This window comes from Leptodactylus fuscus, chromosome 1, assembly GCF_031893055.1.
Source record: "Leptodactylus fuscus isolate aLepFus1 chromosome 1, aLepFus1.hap2, whole genome shotgun sequence".
Lineage (NCBI taxonomy): Eukaryota > Metazoa > Chordata > Amphibia > Anura > Leptodactylidae > Leptodactylus > Leptodactylus fuscus.
In genome coordinates this window covers 126,053,316-126,069,335 of record NC_134265.1, presented here as the reverse complement: position 1 = coordinate 126,069,335, position 16,020 = coordinate 126,053,316, and the positions used below count along the sequence as shown (strand labels likewise).

The following is a 16,020-nucleotide window of genomic DNA, read 5'->3' as shown; positions in this document are numbered from 1 at the left end:
CCATGCCTCAATCCTTAAATATTTCAGAGGTCTTCTGTTTTTACATACACCTTATGTATATAAGTGTATATAGTGTGGGAAAGTTCGCTTGGTAGGAACAGTGGTGCGGATCCAAACGGTCAAGACTGAAAATGTGCAGAAAACTGGTTTATAAAAAAAAAAAAACCCTTGACTTCAGGCACAAAATAAATAAGATACAGCCTTAAAGGGGTATTCCCATGAACTTCATTATACCTATGTTTGTAGACAAGTTAAACATTTTTTGCAAATATAAGTAAACATTTTGCAGAGTTGTAAAGATTTTCTATAAATATCTTGTGGTCGAGAAAAAGTTGTCGTCTTGATCAGTTGCCAGTGGATACAACCAGGAATGCAGGACCTTTCTAAAGTCAGAAAATCAGCCATTTCTTTGAGGTTGGGTTATCTCATACATGTGATGCCCCTGCTACAATAAGAAAGTCATGGCTGGCTTTTGACAATCCCAGACCATAGAAAAGTTCTGAATTTGTGGTCCTATCCATTGACAACTGAGCAAAACAGACTGTCACTACTAAGACTGTTAAAAAATCTGCAGCGTTAAAGATTTTCTCTGACTATCTTAGTGGTGACGGTCTGTTATCTTGATCGGTTGCCAATGATACAACCACAAATGCAGAAACTTTCTATGATCTGGGAATTGTCAAAACCCACCAAGTTTTTCTTATTGTAGCTGGGTTACCAGGCAGGGACACTACATGTATCAGAAGATATCCTGGCCACAATAAGGAAATCATAGCTGGTTTTCTGACTTTAGAAAGGTCTTGGTTGTATCCACTTTCACTGAACTCAGGGTTGCAGGACAGAACCATACACCTCCTTTCACCTCATGGAATTGCCATGAACTGCAGGCTCTGTGGCCTTTTATGGGCTCATTACTGACCCAGGATCTACACCTGGACTGAGGCCTACTCCAGATGCACCCTGAACCACACCTGTCAGAAACCTGGAGCTGATATTTCTGGACTCAGGCACTTTGTTACCTTCTCACAATAGTTAATGTCTTATGTCTGTCTCGTTGTGCATATGTTTAAATACAAGGAGAGGGAATTTGTAATAGACAAAAAAAATAAATAAACTTACAGTTTCTGATTGAGACGAATACAGCAAGTTCTTAAAGGAACGGTTCCCAGCTCTTAGCAGTGACCAAACTGAGCATGTCCGCTCTTGGATATGTTTCTCACTTCTTTCCTTGGCATTATTACAAAGAAAAGTCCCAAACAAACAGGAATAAGTGTGCTGCACCAATTTTACCTTTAAAAAAAAAAAAAAAAAAGAAAAAAGTTACGTTTAAAACACAGGACAGGCAGCAGAACAAGCAAACAATAGTTCTACTATCACCAACATGTATGAAATGCAAATGATCAGACATCATGATCATGTCACCTCACCTACCAATCCTTTTAAGAATAAGTGTAGTTTGGGCATAAATGCCCATCAACATTCATATATCCTATTCCCACATTCTGAAATTCATAGTTTTTTTATTTTTAGGTCCAAGAGGACTTATCTTCAAATTAGTTATACTTTTAGTTGCCACCACTGGACTACATATGGCATTGTAAAAGTCAATTTTTTATGTTTACTAAAAGGCCATATTTATATGTTTAATGCGTTATTCATTAAAGGGGCTCTATCACTAGGAAAAGTCATTTTTAACTAATCACACCTTTGCATAGCCCTTAGAAAGTCTATTTCACACCTACCTTTTGTATATAGATTGCCTCAGTGGTTTCTGAATAAGTCCGTTTATATTCATATGCTAATTAGACTAGTGCACTATAAAAGGTGCACACCTCTCCTATTGTCTTCTATGGGAGACGGCTCCTGCTGCTGCTGATGACTCGCTTCCTGTTTGCTTCACACACATAGAAGATAATGGGAGAGAGGAGGCTGCTGGGAACTTCCTGTACTGGCTGGAGGCTCATTAGCATATGAATAAAAACGGACTTATTCAGAGACCACTGAAGCAATCTACATACAAAAGGTAAGTGTGGAATAGACTTTCTAAAGCCTATGCAAGCATGTGTTTAGATAAAAATGACTTTTCCCAGTGATAGAGCCCCTTTAAATCATTTTTCAAAAGTTAACTCAGGTACAGTATTCTGACATGCACAAGTTACTGAGCTGTATGAGGACTCATGTTTGTGTACAGCCATGTATACCTTTTTGCTCAGATACTTTTGTCTTTTTGGTAGAAGGCAAGGTGACAAGCTAATTTATGCATTGCTTATCCTCTGCCCTTTCCTCTCGTTTTCCCCCTTCAATGTCTGTGTGCCCCCTGTTGTCTGTCCCCTCCTCCCTTGTCTGTTTTTGGACTTGTGTTCACTAGCACACGCGTTTTAATGATGTTTGTACCATTGCCTGTATTTTCGTATTGTACATTTACCCTGTTTTCTTATGAAAAAAAAATTATATATAGATTACACCTAATTTGAGCATGGCTTTTTTGCTAAAACCACAGTGTGTTTATTTTGTGTCCCACCAGCCCAGATTCCCTGTGCGTTATAAGAAAGGCACCAGGAAAGCTAAGCTCTCAGAGGATTCTGTGGCAATGTTCAGTGTAACGTAAAAGCACAGCACAGAGTATTACGGTGTTAAGAGGGCAACATTTTAAGAGGGAGTATTTGTGTGATGACATATCTGCATTTCCCCATAAACAATTACAAAGCATCTTTTTACATAAGCAGCAGCTAGGCATTGCCATTGTCAAAGGGTTGTTCCTCAACACAATTTGCTGCTGTCAGCACTGACTGAGCAGTGTCAATTGACAGGAACAACCCCTTCAATTGTTAACACCCAGTTGCAAGTTTCTCAATTTTTCACAAGTCAGCAGAATGCAGAGTTCTAAAAAAGATGCGCCAGAATTGTTTAATGAAGAGGAATAGTTACTAGACTATTAACAATTTTCAGTTTCCATATAGAAGCCATTTACTGAACTTGACAAGTTTACCTTTGAGAAATAGATGGCCTTTATACATCTGTAGATACCAATCCCCAGCTGAGGGTATCCTGTATCACTGCTACCACACCTATAAAGTGCTATTGCACCTGCAGATTGATTTACAATCTGATCAGTCTAGTGACAGTTTCAATTAAGGTTTTATTGCACTAGAGCAAATCTAAAAACCAGACAAGAACGCAGCTAATGTGGTTGGTATGTGCTTCTAACTTTTTGCAGGACACTCACTAGAAAAGCCTCATTGAACTCGAACGAACAAGGGAATTGTCTCTGTAACTGGTGAACACAGTCAAGCCACTGCAGAAAAACTGGGCAGCGTTCATTTAGGTCTTCAGAGTTTTCACCATGTCCACAGCGATCTGCAAACTTGTGCCCGAAGTCCAGCCATTCTGTCTCCACCAACACTTGGAAACCCTGTGTTGAGAAGAAAATCATGACCAAGTTTTCATTGCAGTTAACTGTTCATATAATAATCGTTAATGTATTAGTGATATGGATACTAGCCCATATTTTGCATGTGACAGAAGCTGCGCTGTACTATAATTAAGAAAATCTGTCATAGTATGACTTTGAGGTTTATCTTTAAGGTGCTAGGTGGTTCCTATCTGGCAAACTAGTGACAGTACCTTAGAGAGCTACTTCACCTTCCAAAGATGCCTTATTCTAGATTTCAGTTCCATTTTAATGAAAGTCAGCATACAAGTAAGCTGAAAAGGGCTTTAGGGGCATTTCTTCTGCAGAGAGGCTTTGCACTCCACTATAGATAACACCATAAGTGTGCCTTCACATGGAGTAACACTGCTTATTCTGGCACGATAACTTGCGTAAGAATCAGCACTGCAAAACAGAATCCCATTACAGTTCAATGTGTACCGTGCATAAAACAGAACCCTTTGAAGTCAATCGGATTGTTCTGCAGCGCTGATTACACGAGTTATCGTGCCAGAATCAGTGCCATGTTACTCTGAATGAATGCCCCTAACTGAAGCCAAAGGGGGGAAATGTCACTCAAGCAACAGGTGGTAGAACTGGGCAGCAGTCCAGAGCAGATAGTGAAGGCCAAGCTGAAGAAGAAATGCCCCTTTACAACGAGTTTGCATCTTTGATTAATAAGGCATCTTTGGAAAGTGGATAAGACACCCAAGGCTGTCAGTAGCTGGATAGGAATTTCCCATTGACTCCCCTTAAAGGGGTTGATCAAATAATTTACTTACCAGTCCAAGGTTATTGCAACAGATGGACTAGACAAATTACAACAGTTAAGCAATATTTCCTCTCCATATACGGTCTATTCTTTCTGGTGGAATAATCATTGCTAAGACACTTTTCAGGATATCCTCTATGTTCTGGCCTACTGACAGCATGGTAAGACACAGCAAGTATTTTTAAGTGTATGTATGAAATGCTAAATTGTATAGAAAAACTTGTTAAAGTAAAAAAGTCATAGTAAAGGGACAGTGGAACTAAATACCTCAATACTCCTGTAATACGGGTCTAAAAGGAGCTTGGAGAGCGCAACAATTTGTGGTGTGCGGTCCCATCCATCTGAACAATGCACAAGAACAGGGCGCTGATCACGATCCAATGCATGCACTACCAGCGAAGAGGACTTCAGCAGCATTGAGAGGTGTTGTAGCCACTTCGTTCCCTCCAAGGCAGAGAGCCAACTGATGGAGAGGAAAAGTTACTGTTGTAAACTGGCAGGCAACATAACCAGATTTGGGGGAAGGGGGGGAAAAAGTAAAATTTACATACTTAGCTGGGTCTGGCATCTGAGTGCACAGCAGCCGTAAAGACTGGAAGCTTTTGCGAATGGAGTGTATATTAGCCATTCCCATAAACACTACCTCACAGTTGGGATAATACTCTAAAAGGAAAAAAAAAAAAGAAAAAAGTAAAGTAAAGCATCTCACTTAATGCTAGATCATCCACACTCAAAATTGTAAGACTGTACCATACCAACTACAAACTATACAAGTATATTATATACATACAAAGTACAGAACATACACTTCAGGCTAAAAGTCAGAGCACCACAAACAATGGGCGGATTACTTTCCAACATTTCACTTGGAATCTGTGTAGAGCGGTTTATAACCTTTAAAGAGTAGTCCACCACAACCACTAGTCACACTAGACTTTCCTAGATGTTTGGCAACTATTTTGTACCCAGGAGATTATCATTGCTATGTGGATGCCTGCTGCCATTTGAGTCCCTAAGAACAGCTGACTCTTACAAGCTGCAGTTTGGTGACTTTTCTTTTGGCATCTGTACTGACTGACCACTGCTTTCTACCTCCAAGTTTGCCATGTGGAGATATTAGTGCCTGAGCCACATATGCAGCACTATAGAAGTGGCCAGACAGATAAAAAGGTCAACAGAATCAGCCATCAAAAGTACATGGGGAATCCTGACCTTTATATGGTGGCAGATAGAGAATTATATTGTATTTCAACATAGCCAAGCCTTTTGTTCTCAGGAGATAGACAACTACTAGTGTGGCGTAGTAGAAACACTACCGAAAACACCTCCATCTGAATCAAGTATGCTTGTGAACAGGGAGCTGGAGGCAAAGTGACAGTTATGCAAAGTGTATAGCCACCTTCAGTTAGTTTTTCCCTGTCACCTAAACTTCAGTGTATGCCCATTCAAGATACAGTTGAACAGGCCACCAAAATTGTTGCCCTAAGGTGCCATTCTGACAATTTAGATAGTAATTTATTGCTATGTGGCAGGGTCAGAGGCGATTTGAATATGTTTTTATGTTACAAGTAAAAGGCTGATAAGTGAATAAAGTCTTTAGCTGTATATGTGCATCAGAAATTCAGGATCTCAATCTACTGTTATCAAGACAAACTCACCAGGGCATTCACAGCCTCCACCTTTGGCACGGTTAGCCACTGCAGCAGCATAAGACCGCGCATCAAGAATTAACAGCTTTTGTGGCGGAGTCTCAGAAGATGAAGGTACATTAGACAATGAGGAATCTGAAGTAAAAAAAAAAAAAAAAACAGAAGTCACAAAAAAGGGAACAAAGGGCACACTACTGTAGCGTTCAACAAGAAAAATAGTCTGACACTAGGTTCATATAGGTGCCAGGCTCTGTGTTGCTCATGTCTACACAAAAGGAGTCTGACTGCTAATAACAGTTACAAATGGATGCCATTGATTATAATAGGATCTGCCATATCAAAACGGAAAACGGTGGAGAGAAAAGTCCTCTGTGCAGGACTTCACTATCGATGTTTGCCTGTTTATGCAAAGGAATTCTACAATGGAGACTCAGACGCAGCTGAAGTTGAAGTTCTGGTGAAAGTCTTGATTTGTAAGTTCAGTAGGGCGGGGGGGGGGGGAGCAGTTACTACATGCATGCCACTTATGCAGAGTAACAATCATTCATAGAAAGAGGCTTGTTCAAAATAGTGGCAGTGAGGGGCTAAAGTCATTCATTTTGGCCCTTTAAGAAAGGTTGGTGGCAAATTATGAACATGCTGGTAATACAGCAAGCCCTGAAAACTTTGGAAAATGGGTCATTCCAGACATTGATTTTTGTGGAATGTCTGCTATTTTATTGTTGCCTGCAGTTTCACAATGTGGGGTGCTGGCCTTATAAGGCAAAACCCAAATATCCAGAAAAACTGATTCCAGTCCAGGGAGACTGGACTACACGTTCAGAAATTGGTTGACTCCATGCAACAGATGTCAAAACATGCCAGAAGTAGTGGTTATGCCACTAAATATTAGTTTAGTCATTAAATATGTGAAAGCTCCATTTTTTTATACATTAAAATGGAACTTAAGAAATCCTAGTATTTATTTTTCTTAAATTCTGTAATTAAAGCAAATTGAAGACATTGTTATAGTTTTGGAATTGACTAGTATTTCTAGTGCATTTGCAGTTATGCAAAAATCAATATTGATTGTGCTTTAAACACTTTGTACAATAGTATACTAAGATTTTTTTTTTGAGAGTTAAAGTATTTATTTAGCACTTACCAAAGTCAATATCTGTAAGGACACCTTCATTATTTTGGCTACGAGAACACGAGCTGTTGGCCATTTTGCTTCTACTGCTGTCAATTGCACATGCCTTTGCTATGGACTGAACAAGGTTTTCATCATCCGCATTCCTCCAACCCCACCAACTAACCTCTGGCTGTCCACAACGGGCTATGACAGCTCCATTATTCTGGTGCCTGTATAGAGAAGCCAATGTAAAAGAAATTTAAACTGTGCACAAAGTAATTAAAAATTGGTTTAAACCCAGGTCAGTTAAGTGTCCAGGTAATAAAAATTCCAAAAACCATCCAAGTTATGAGTTCGCATTTATAGATCTCCAATAAAACAGGAACTAAAGCTGCATACCATACCTCATGATCATATAAAAAAAAACAAAAAAAAAAAACAAAACAAAAAACTGTACAAGTAGGGCTTAGAAAGGAAAGAGCTCTGGCATTACAAAATCTGCCCTCCAAAAGCCACTTTTGAAGAGCTACCGAGTTGGCAGTACAGTGGAAATCCCAGATTAATGACCCCATTTTAAAAATTACACCACTGACTTTATAAAATTTTGTAATGTGCATATTTAACCCTTGAGCGCTACATTGATTTCCAAAAACAAAATGCACAACTTAAAGAAAACTGCAAATTTCAGTGCTTGATCCATTGTGTTCCAAGGGGTTAAAAGCTCTGATCAAGGATGCTCTGATCAACAGCAGCTTGCTCAGCTTGAGTGAGTGGGATGCTTTTGCCATAATGGTATGACCGTTTGTCTTAAGACCCAGGAGACTGCTAATAGTACATGCTCATCATATATATATATATATATATATATATATATATAAAAACACTAAATTTGGGTAGTTGAACCCTTATTCATCACATGCAGTTAACCAAGTGTCTGGTAGCTGAAACAGTCACCTGGATAATAAATCTGATTGCGTGGAACTTGAACATGCAGATTATCCATATGTTAAAGCGTAACTAAACTGTCAAAATTTGATTTTCTGTCAGCTTGTGTGTCAAACATTCCTCAACTGACACTGCAGCACGAAGACCAAACCTTAATGAGGAAGCAGCAGGTATTGCTATGATCTGCAGATTACTACATTTTCAAGCACCTAGCTCTGATTTGTGGTACACAGGAGGAGCATAAAGTTTGAGAACGAAGTTTTTTGCTACATGAAACCTCAAAAATCAGACAAAATGGTGGGGGATGATTATGAGCAGGAGGTGTGGCACAGACTTGTCAGTTACCACCACTTGTTGCAAACTGAAGGACAGAATCCTTGAAGCGAGAGACTTTGGTTTATCACTTATACAGCATAGCGTTCCGCTTGTCTAGGTGGTTGGGAGAACAAAAACAGAAATCTGACTGGACAAATTGATTGGAAGAAATTGAACATCCCAAGCCTAGGGTGGCAAACTGTCAGAAGGAGTTTGCAGGACATGGGATATGTGCACCTGCATCACATGGCTATAGATTTTTTTTTTTTTTTTTACACCTGAAGCAAGCAGAATAAGCGACAAGCTGAGATCGAGAAAATTAAAGGATTGATCTGCAAAGTATAATGGAATAAGTTGTATAACTATTATTTATATCAACATTTGTCTGAAAAATAGCCAACCCCTTTAAGTCAGCCAAAAAAAAAAAAAAAAAAAAAAAGTGACCTAAGAAGGTTCTGTAGCACATGCTGGTGTATATACACCCTACTGCACTCCCTGGCATCACAAAAGTTGAAAAACTGTGCTTTGTGACTTAGTATACCCCACACCATGCTTTCTCCAGATTTTTGCCACATTTGTCAATAGTGTCCTAGCTTCACATCAGTGAAACTAGCTGTAAGTTTCCGAAGTCTACACCAACCGCTAATATATTGGGAGCATCTCCGTACATCCAGTGGGCCTCTAAGGTTGGAGTATTTAACATTCCTTATATAGTCCCCACAACCAGATTTAAAAGCATGGCCTGCAGAGCAATATGGCATACCAAACACCACACTAGATGAACATGTGCGCAACTGTTCTGGCCAAAGAACTTGTTAAATCTCATAATTTGCTGAACTTAGAGTGTTAGTGGAGAAGGTCATGGAGTAGCATTTGTGTCCAGCATGTCATCCTTGACAGATGAAGGGGCTAGTGGAATGTTGGGTGGAGGTAGAAGAAGTCTCGTTACTAACAACAATACGTCAGTGTAGCCAAACTTAGGGCTATGGTCAAACAAGGAACGATCCGGAGTACATGGAAGGATCATACCTACACCTTTCCTTATGGGGAAAAAACTTGGATGAGGGTAAAGCATCCTCAGCCTTTATAAGCAGGCTTTGGTAACATGGAGGTAGAGCACTAACTCCACCTTCATACCAGCTCTCACTCTTCATATTGACACTTGATATTTGTCATGCATATTCTATGTTCTTTTAACTTTGTTTAATTTTTGGACTGTAACCTATCTATTCGTTTGAATTAAACCTTCGTTTGCTGTTTTAACCACAAATTGGATTGGACTCCAGCTGCTTCTTGGTATCACCGAAGTACACCTCTTGTCTCAGTCAAGTGGTGTGGGACGTTATTTAACAGAACTATTTTAAATTGTGAGCAAGGGCTAACTCAGTTACTGTCACCATGTAATTTCTGTTAAGAGGTGCAGATTAAAATATGTATATTTTCTGGACTGTTATATATTACCTGTACACCACAGCAGGAATACGTTTCCAAGCACGAAAACTGGCGACACTCTCCAATTCTGGGTCTGTTATCCATGCTGGAACAATGAGTTCTTGTGGATAGCTAGAGCATAGTCTTTGAAGGTAAATAATTTTTTTTAGAACAAGTACAGTATAGAAGCACAATGTAAATACATTGCTTTTTGTGGCCAATTATGTTTCTTACATTCCTACAGTTCTGAAGACACGCTGGTAAGGCCCAAAGCAGTGACTAGAAAGACTGGTTTATTCTACTAGAGGAAATTTCATGAATAAATTGACTACTGTTGGACTTGCCTGAAGAACATTAGAAAAGGCTTAGTTATGTGGTCAACTATATGATGGAAACCTATATATGCTCAAAACCATAATTCAAATGCAATATTGAGCCGTTCTGATAACTCCTGACAGGTCACAGTTCTGTGTGAATTCTAACACCAAGTTCATACACAAGTAACAGCTACAGTTTCACTTGGCCATTTGGACCCACATACAGTCCTCATGACAATACTGAAATCAGAAAGCAATGCAGACAGATTTTAGACTCAAAGCCCAATATTAAAGACTGGAATTGGGCTATATTCTTTGACAGGTTTATAAGAAAATAAACTGGACTAATCAGGTTTAAGGCCAGAAGGTATGAAATACAGCAACATATGAATGAATACTGGTGTCCTGATAAACATTGGGTATGGGCCTATTCCAGAATTAAATATTGGATACCCTTTTGCTCGAGAGCCTACCCCCAACAATTTGTTGCTGTGGTCACCAGACCAGTCACTGAGATAAAGAGGACCTTGCACACCCTCATAGATGGGCAGTGTTATACCTGAATTCAGCGTATGGTCAGCTTTCAAGCAGTTTGTGTGCTCAGATGATTGAGGCATCTATTAGATTCAGCAGAGATATCTCCCCACTGTCAGAAAGGTGGGTCTTTGTAACATTTGCCTCCCATTTACAGTCTTACAGGCGAGTCATTGCTGGGCTGAGGAACACATCCCCAGGACAGTGGAGCAATATTGGTAAAATTAATTACACCAATATCTTCAGCAATGGGGCACACATCGGGAAAGACTGCCGAATTCAGCCAGCTTTCTAGTGGTATATAATACCGCACATTTATGAGGATGTGAAAGGTCTTCTTTAAAGGGAGTAGGATATATTGAGTAGGCAGTAATCACTAAGATCTGTTGAGTGACATCCTGAGATACCCCTATTAGGTCTAGTATGGAAGGGTACTGGCACTAATGTATATCTCTGGATTTAACTGTTCTTAAGGGTTGGATTTATCTTCAGGCATACAAAGTGTTATGCTGAAATGAATGAGTTTTATATAAAAATTCAAGAAGTTGTTTTAAATGTACAATACACTTGATTGATATGAATAGGGGAGGGGCAGCTGTTAGATTACACAGCTTAGTGAAAAAGAAAAAATCCTTCTCTAGAGATGAGTGCTGTTCGGATCAGCCGATCCGAACAGCACGCACTCATTGAAATGAATGGAAGCACCTGGTACTTCCGCTTTGACGCCGGCCGCTTAACCCCCTGCGTGCCGACTACGTCCATTCATTTCAATGCGTGCGTGCTGATCGGATGATCCGAACAGTACTCGCTCATCTCTATAAATTACAATGTCTTATGCGCCTATACTATTTTATGAAAATTAGCCTCTAGCTGGGGCATGCTTCAGCCACTTCAGGACCAGGCCATTTTCCCTGGTTCAGGAACTGACATCAGGTTTTTACCTTTCCCATACATGTGGTTTTGAGGGCTATTTTTTTTTGTTATTCAAATGTGTGTCTGACATATGGGCCTTTAATTTTAATGTTCATTTTTGCCTGGTTTTTCCTCATTAAGTATTTAAAATAAAAAGTTCTGTTCCTTTGCCCCTTGGTTGTCTGACTAGTGTTTTTTGCTGTGCGGTTCTCTTCTGCTGTGACCACCAATTAGCTACAACCTTTTTAAGTTGATTGGTTTTACATTTCCAAAGAATTTATTGATTTTACTTATTTTCATGCAATTGTTTTTGATGAGGTTTCAAAATATTTCTAAATGGAAGCAAAAAAATCCAGTTATGAGGCTTACTTATATTTTGAATATACTATATTAGGACTCTTCATCATTTATGTTTTGCAAGTTGTAAGAAAATTACATATTCAATATTGAGTTATGCTAAACAATTTACTTGTTCTCATAATGGATGTACCTGAATTTCTCATTTATGTTAGAAATTCTCCAAGCATTATCCATGTCAAACCCCATTCGTTCCACTTCATTCTTAAAACGTGAAATTACATGATCACCTGAACAGAAAAAGTAAAAAGATAAAAATTTAAAAGGAACTGCTACTCCTGGAAGGAAAAGTCACTTTAACCCCACAGCCCAATTCCAACCAAGTCAAAAATGTCTCACAGCCATGGTCAGACGCAGTAAAGATCCACTATCAAATATCTACTTTACAAATATGCAACTAATTATAAAATGTATAACTATTCTGGTTTGAAACTGGAGTTTAAGGCCAGGGCACCACATGGTGTAAACATTCAGCATATTCTCACATTGCAGAAGATGTATGCCTGATGGACAAGATCTTGATTTTTTTTTTTTAAACTGGTTTTGAAAAACACAGCATGTCAATTGTACCTATGGAAATGTTGGCGGTTTCCATAAACATATAATGGAAGGAGAAAGTTTTCAGTCTGAAAAGTGCCATGAGGGGGGAAACCCCCCCCCCCCCCCCAAAAAAAAAAAGCCGTTTTGCTGCCATAGATTTCCTGAATTGCTTCTTTGCAACATGGCGCCTTAGCCTAAGGGTTGGTTCACACTAGAGCTTGTATTCTGTCTGGAAGGAGTCTGCATAGACACCCCCTCTCACGGAATACAATTGCAATTGGCAGCAATGTGCTGTCAAAGCACACAGACCCCATAGACTAATGGGCTCCATATGCTTGCTGCGCACTGCCCACACTAATTATTCATGCAGGCAGTGCGCAGAAAGCACATGGAGCCCATTATAGTCTATGGGGTCCGTGTGCTTTGACAGCACATCGCTTCCAGTTGCAATTGTATTCGTCCAGGGGGTCTCCATGCGGACTCCTTCCGGATGGAATACAAGCACTAGTGTGAACCAACCCTAAGGCTTGATTCACACCTGTGCTCATTTCACATCTGGGTATTCTGTCCATCATTCCACTTAAAAGCAAGCAGGACTTTTCTTTAGCATTTTTTTGGGTAGAAACTGGGTGTACCCCATTATAATCTATCCATGGTACACATTTTAAGTAGATTAAGTTTATTTGTGGGGTCCCTAGTGGATCCCACGAACAGAAACCCAAGCGCAAGTGTGAACTTAGTCAGTAACTCTCCACCAACAGTTGTCCCAACTTCAACTCCACAGTCCTGTTATGCATACCTGGGCGGCACAGGTCACCATGCTGTTCTTTTTCACTGGCATAAACCTCCATGCACCAAGCATGGTAAGCAAAAGAGAAGAGATCTTCTATACGGCTAGGTGGACGCAAGGTAGCATTAAGACGTTTCTGCCATTCCTGGACCTGTTCAAAGTTGAAAAACTGGCACCTGCAATTAAGACAGTGTCTTAGATACCAATGTGTTTACAATCCTAAATATGATTAAGTTTGTCATATCTTACCTAATTACTTTACAGTCCTTGCAGGTCAAATGGAGCTGAAAGGGATCCCGACATTCTACAGATTCTATCAGCTGCAGTGGAACCTAAAGTAAATTAAACTTCACTTACCACACTGTATGGAACAAAATATGTATAAGGAAAAATACAAAATTCAGAACTGCTACAAGATCTACAGGATTGGCGAGAAGGCCATGCACTGCAGTATTCCTCCAGCACAGATCAAATGAATTCATTGTCTTTAAACCATCCATATGGTTGTATGGCATTTTCCCCCCCATTTATTTTCCTTGGATCTGTGAGCTGGAATTACTTTTAGAATTGCCACATCCTGTACACATAAAAGCTGGTTTATTAGGATTCTGTTAGATCAAATTTCTTCTGAAAGATAGCCTGACCCATTTACGTGCATTCCTACTGAACACTTAAGTTAAAAAACACAAACCTGCAGGGCATGTCCCACTATAAGAAATAGTCAAAGTTACACGTTACATATAAAGCCTATACAATTTCAGTAGGGACTGTGAGTATATTTTAATTTTGTAGAACTCAGTTTAACTGTTGCAACAATGCTAGACATTAGCCCAACAAACAGGGGCAGCAGGGCTACCCAACACCCACTGTTGCCTTACAGCTTTCTTATATTCAGTTATCCTGCACTGGCATCACATTGCAATGATTAACTTGTAACTTAAATCTACAAAACTAAAACATTTGACACAAATCAAGTGGAGCAGACATTCTGAAAAGTTGCCTGAAACTCCACTAAGCATAAGCTGACCTATGTGTACTGTACGTGTAGCATTACATCTGACCATTATATGGCTGGCATTTAATACAATTCCTAGCAGTCTCTGCTGTCTAATATGACACCACGAGCATAAAATCTGAAATTCTTACATTTATGGAGGATTCCTTAAATTTGATGTTCAGACGGTAGTTTGAAAGTGAAATGATGGCATCCTCTGCCCGACCCACAAACTCAGTGCCCTCGCCATGCAACTCTTGGAAAGGAACCTGAGCAGAAGCATTACAAGTGAGTCACTAAACTGTAAGCAAACAAATAAAGTTTCTAGGATTTAACTTTACTATAACTATGTGGTATCTTTACCTGAAGATTTTCATCTTCTCGGATCAATTGCTTGCGAGGAAAAATCTGATTTGCTTGGATACACTCTAGACTGTTGTGACTTTCTTCATCCTAAGAAAGCATTTAACGTGAATTTTCCAAAATGTACAATAGTCATTAAAGGGGCTCCATCTTTGAGAAAAGTCATTTAACTGAGCACATTCCTGCATAGCCTTTAGAAAGGCTATTCCACATGTACCTTTTGTATGTAAATTGCCTCAGAGGTTTTTCAATGAGCCCCCTTTTTATTCATATGCTAATAGCCTCTCGGTGCTCCCCAGAAGTCTCATTGTGCCCCCCTCTGCTATTCTTTCCTATGTAAGCATACAGCACAGGCTGCTGATGACTTCCTGTTTGCACACACAGATGAGTAAATAGAGAGCAGTGCTGCTGCGAACTTCCTGTGCTTGCTGGAAGCTAATTAGCATATGAATAAAAAAGGGTTCATTCAAAAGACACTGAGGTGATTTATATACAAAAGGTAGGTGTGAAAGCCTTTCTAAAGGCTATGCAAGCATGTTCTTAGTTAAAAATGACTTTTTCCCCAATGATAGAGCCCCTTTAAGTACAACACGTCTTACCATTTTTTGTCCAAACCAGAGGAGGCAGGCAAAGGTGGGCGACTGCTTTTCCACAAAGCCTCTCCACCACTAAGAATTCACCTAGGATACAAAGAAAATTTACTACATCTCAAATACTTCATCTCAAGCAGCATCATACTATCACTCCACTAGGAAGTATGATGGAAAAGGCTTCATTTCAGTCATAGTATGCCACATGAATTCACAAGTAAAAAAAAAAAACCCAAAAAAAAACAAAAAACACACGCATATGGATTTCATATAAGATAGAATGACCAGCTGTAGGGCTGTAATCAGACAATAGATTAATTAAGGATTCACACTTGCACCTGCTGACCACCTACTGTGATGCCACCAAAATTCCACAAAAACAGACCGGGGACGGCTTTCATACAGCTAGTTTAGAAAACCCATTCATTTGCAGCCTCTATGCTGTGAATTTTTTGCACGGACAAGAAGTCCTGCATGTCTGACTGCATTATTTTTTTTGTAAATCATAGCATGCCAATTATACCTACAGAGATACTGGCATTTTCTGCATAATTATAATTTAGTCAGTAGAAGAAAACGCCAGTGTTGCAAGGTTTTTTGGCTGCGGCTTGCTATGTGAGGCCTAAACCTAAGGGTCACAATACAGCTCAATAAACAAGGCATGCCTAAATTGCAGGTACTGGTAAAAAGCATTATGGTAGACAGCTGTTCAAAGCTTTTTAGCTAAACACCAGCCGATGTGCATATCTAGTACACCATGTACCAAAGCCCATCAGCTTGTCAAAAGAGACTAGATTATGCTAGAGGTATATTTATGCCTCACCAGACATGGTATGCTTTTCCCTGTCCGTTCTGAACAGACATATGCAACTAAATATTGAGTTATACAGAACTTTTGTTATCACCAGCAGTGCCATAGAGTTGCCTAAAGCAGCTATAACTGAAGCCATCATGCCAGTTGAGAGGG

The 16,020-nt window shown here is 39.6% G+C and overlaps 1 protein-coding gene across 5 annotated transcripts in view; it reads right to left on the bottom strand.

Annotated features, from left to right (window-relative positions):
* The window catches only part of MTMR3 (myotubularin related protein 3), a 52,944-nt gene that overhangs the window by 19,776 nt on the left and 17,148 nt on the right, over positions 1–16,020 (bottom strand). For all 5 annotated transcript variants that reach the window (XM_075276638.1, XM_075276639.1, XM_075276640.1 and 2 more), the window contains exons 3-15: positions 15,063–15,143; positions 14,464–14,553; positions 14,253–14,369; positions 13,356–13,438; positions 13,116–13,282; positions 11,910–12,006; positions 9,687–9,800; positions 6,996–7,195; positions 5,861–5,986; positions 4,754–4,865; positions 4,470–4,665; positions 3,227–3,412; positions 1,120–1,290 (exon numbers count right to left, since the gene is read on the bottom strand). In XM_075276638.1, the coding sequence (XP_075132739.1) occupies positions 1,120–1,290; positions 3,227–3,412; positions 4,470–4,665; positions 4,754–4,865; positions 5,861–5,986; positions 6,996–7,195; positions 9,687–9,800; positions 11,910–12,006; positions 13,116–13,282; positions 13,356–13,438; positions 14,253–14,369; positions 14,464–14,553; positions 15,063–15,065 (1,662 nt within the window). In that variant the 5' untranslated portion in view covers positions 15,066–15,143. The remainder of the gene's footprint in view (positions 1–1,119; positions 1,291–3,226; positions 3,413–4,469; positions 4,666–4,753; positions 4,866–5,860; positions 5,987–6,995; positions 7,196–9,686; positions 9,801–11,909; positions 12,007–13,115; positions 13,283–13,355; positions 13,439–14,252; positions 14,370–14,463; positions 14,554–15,062; positions 15,144–16,020) is intronic.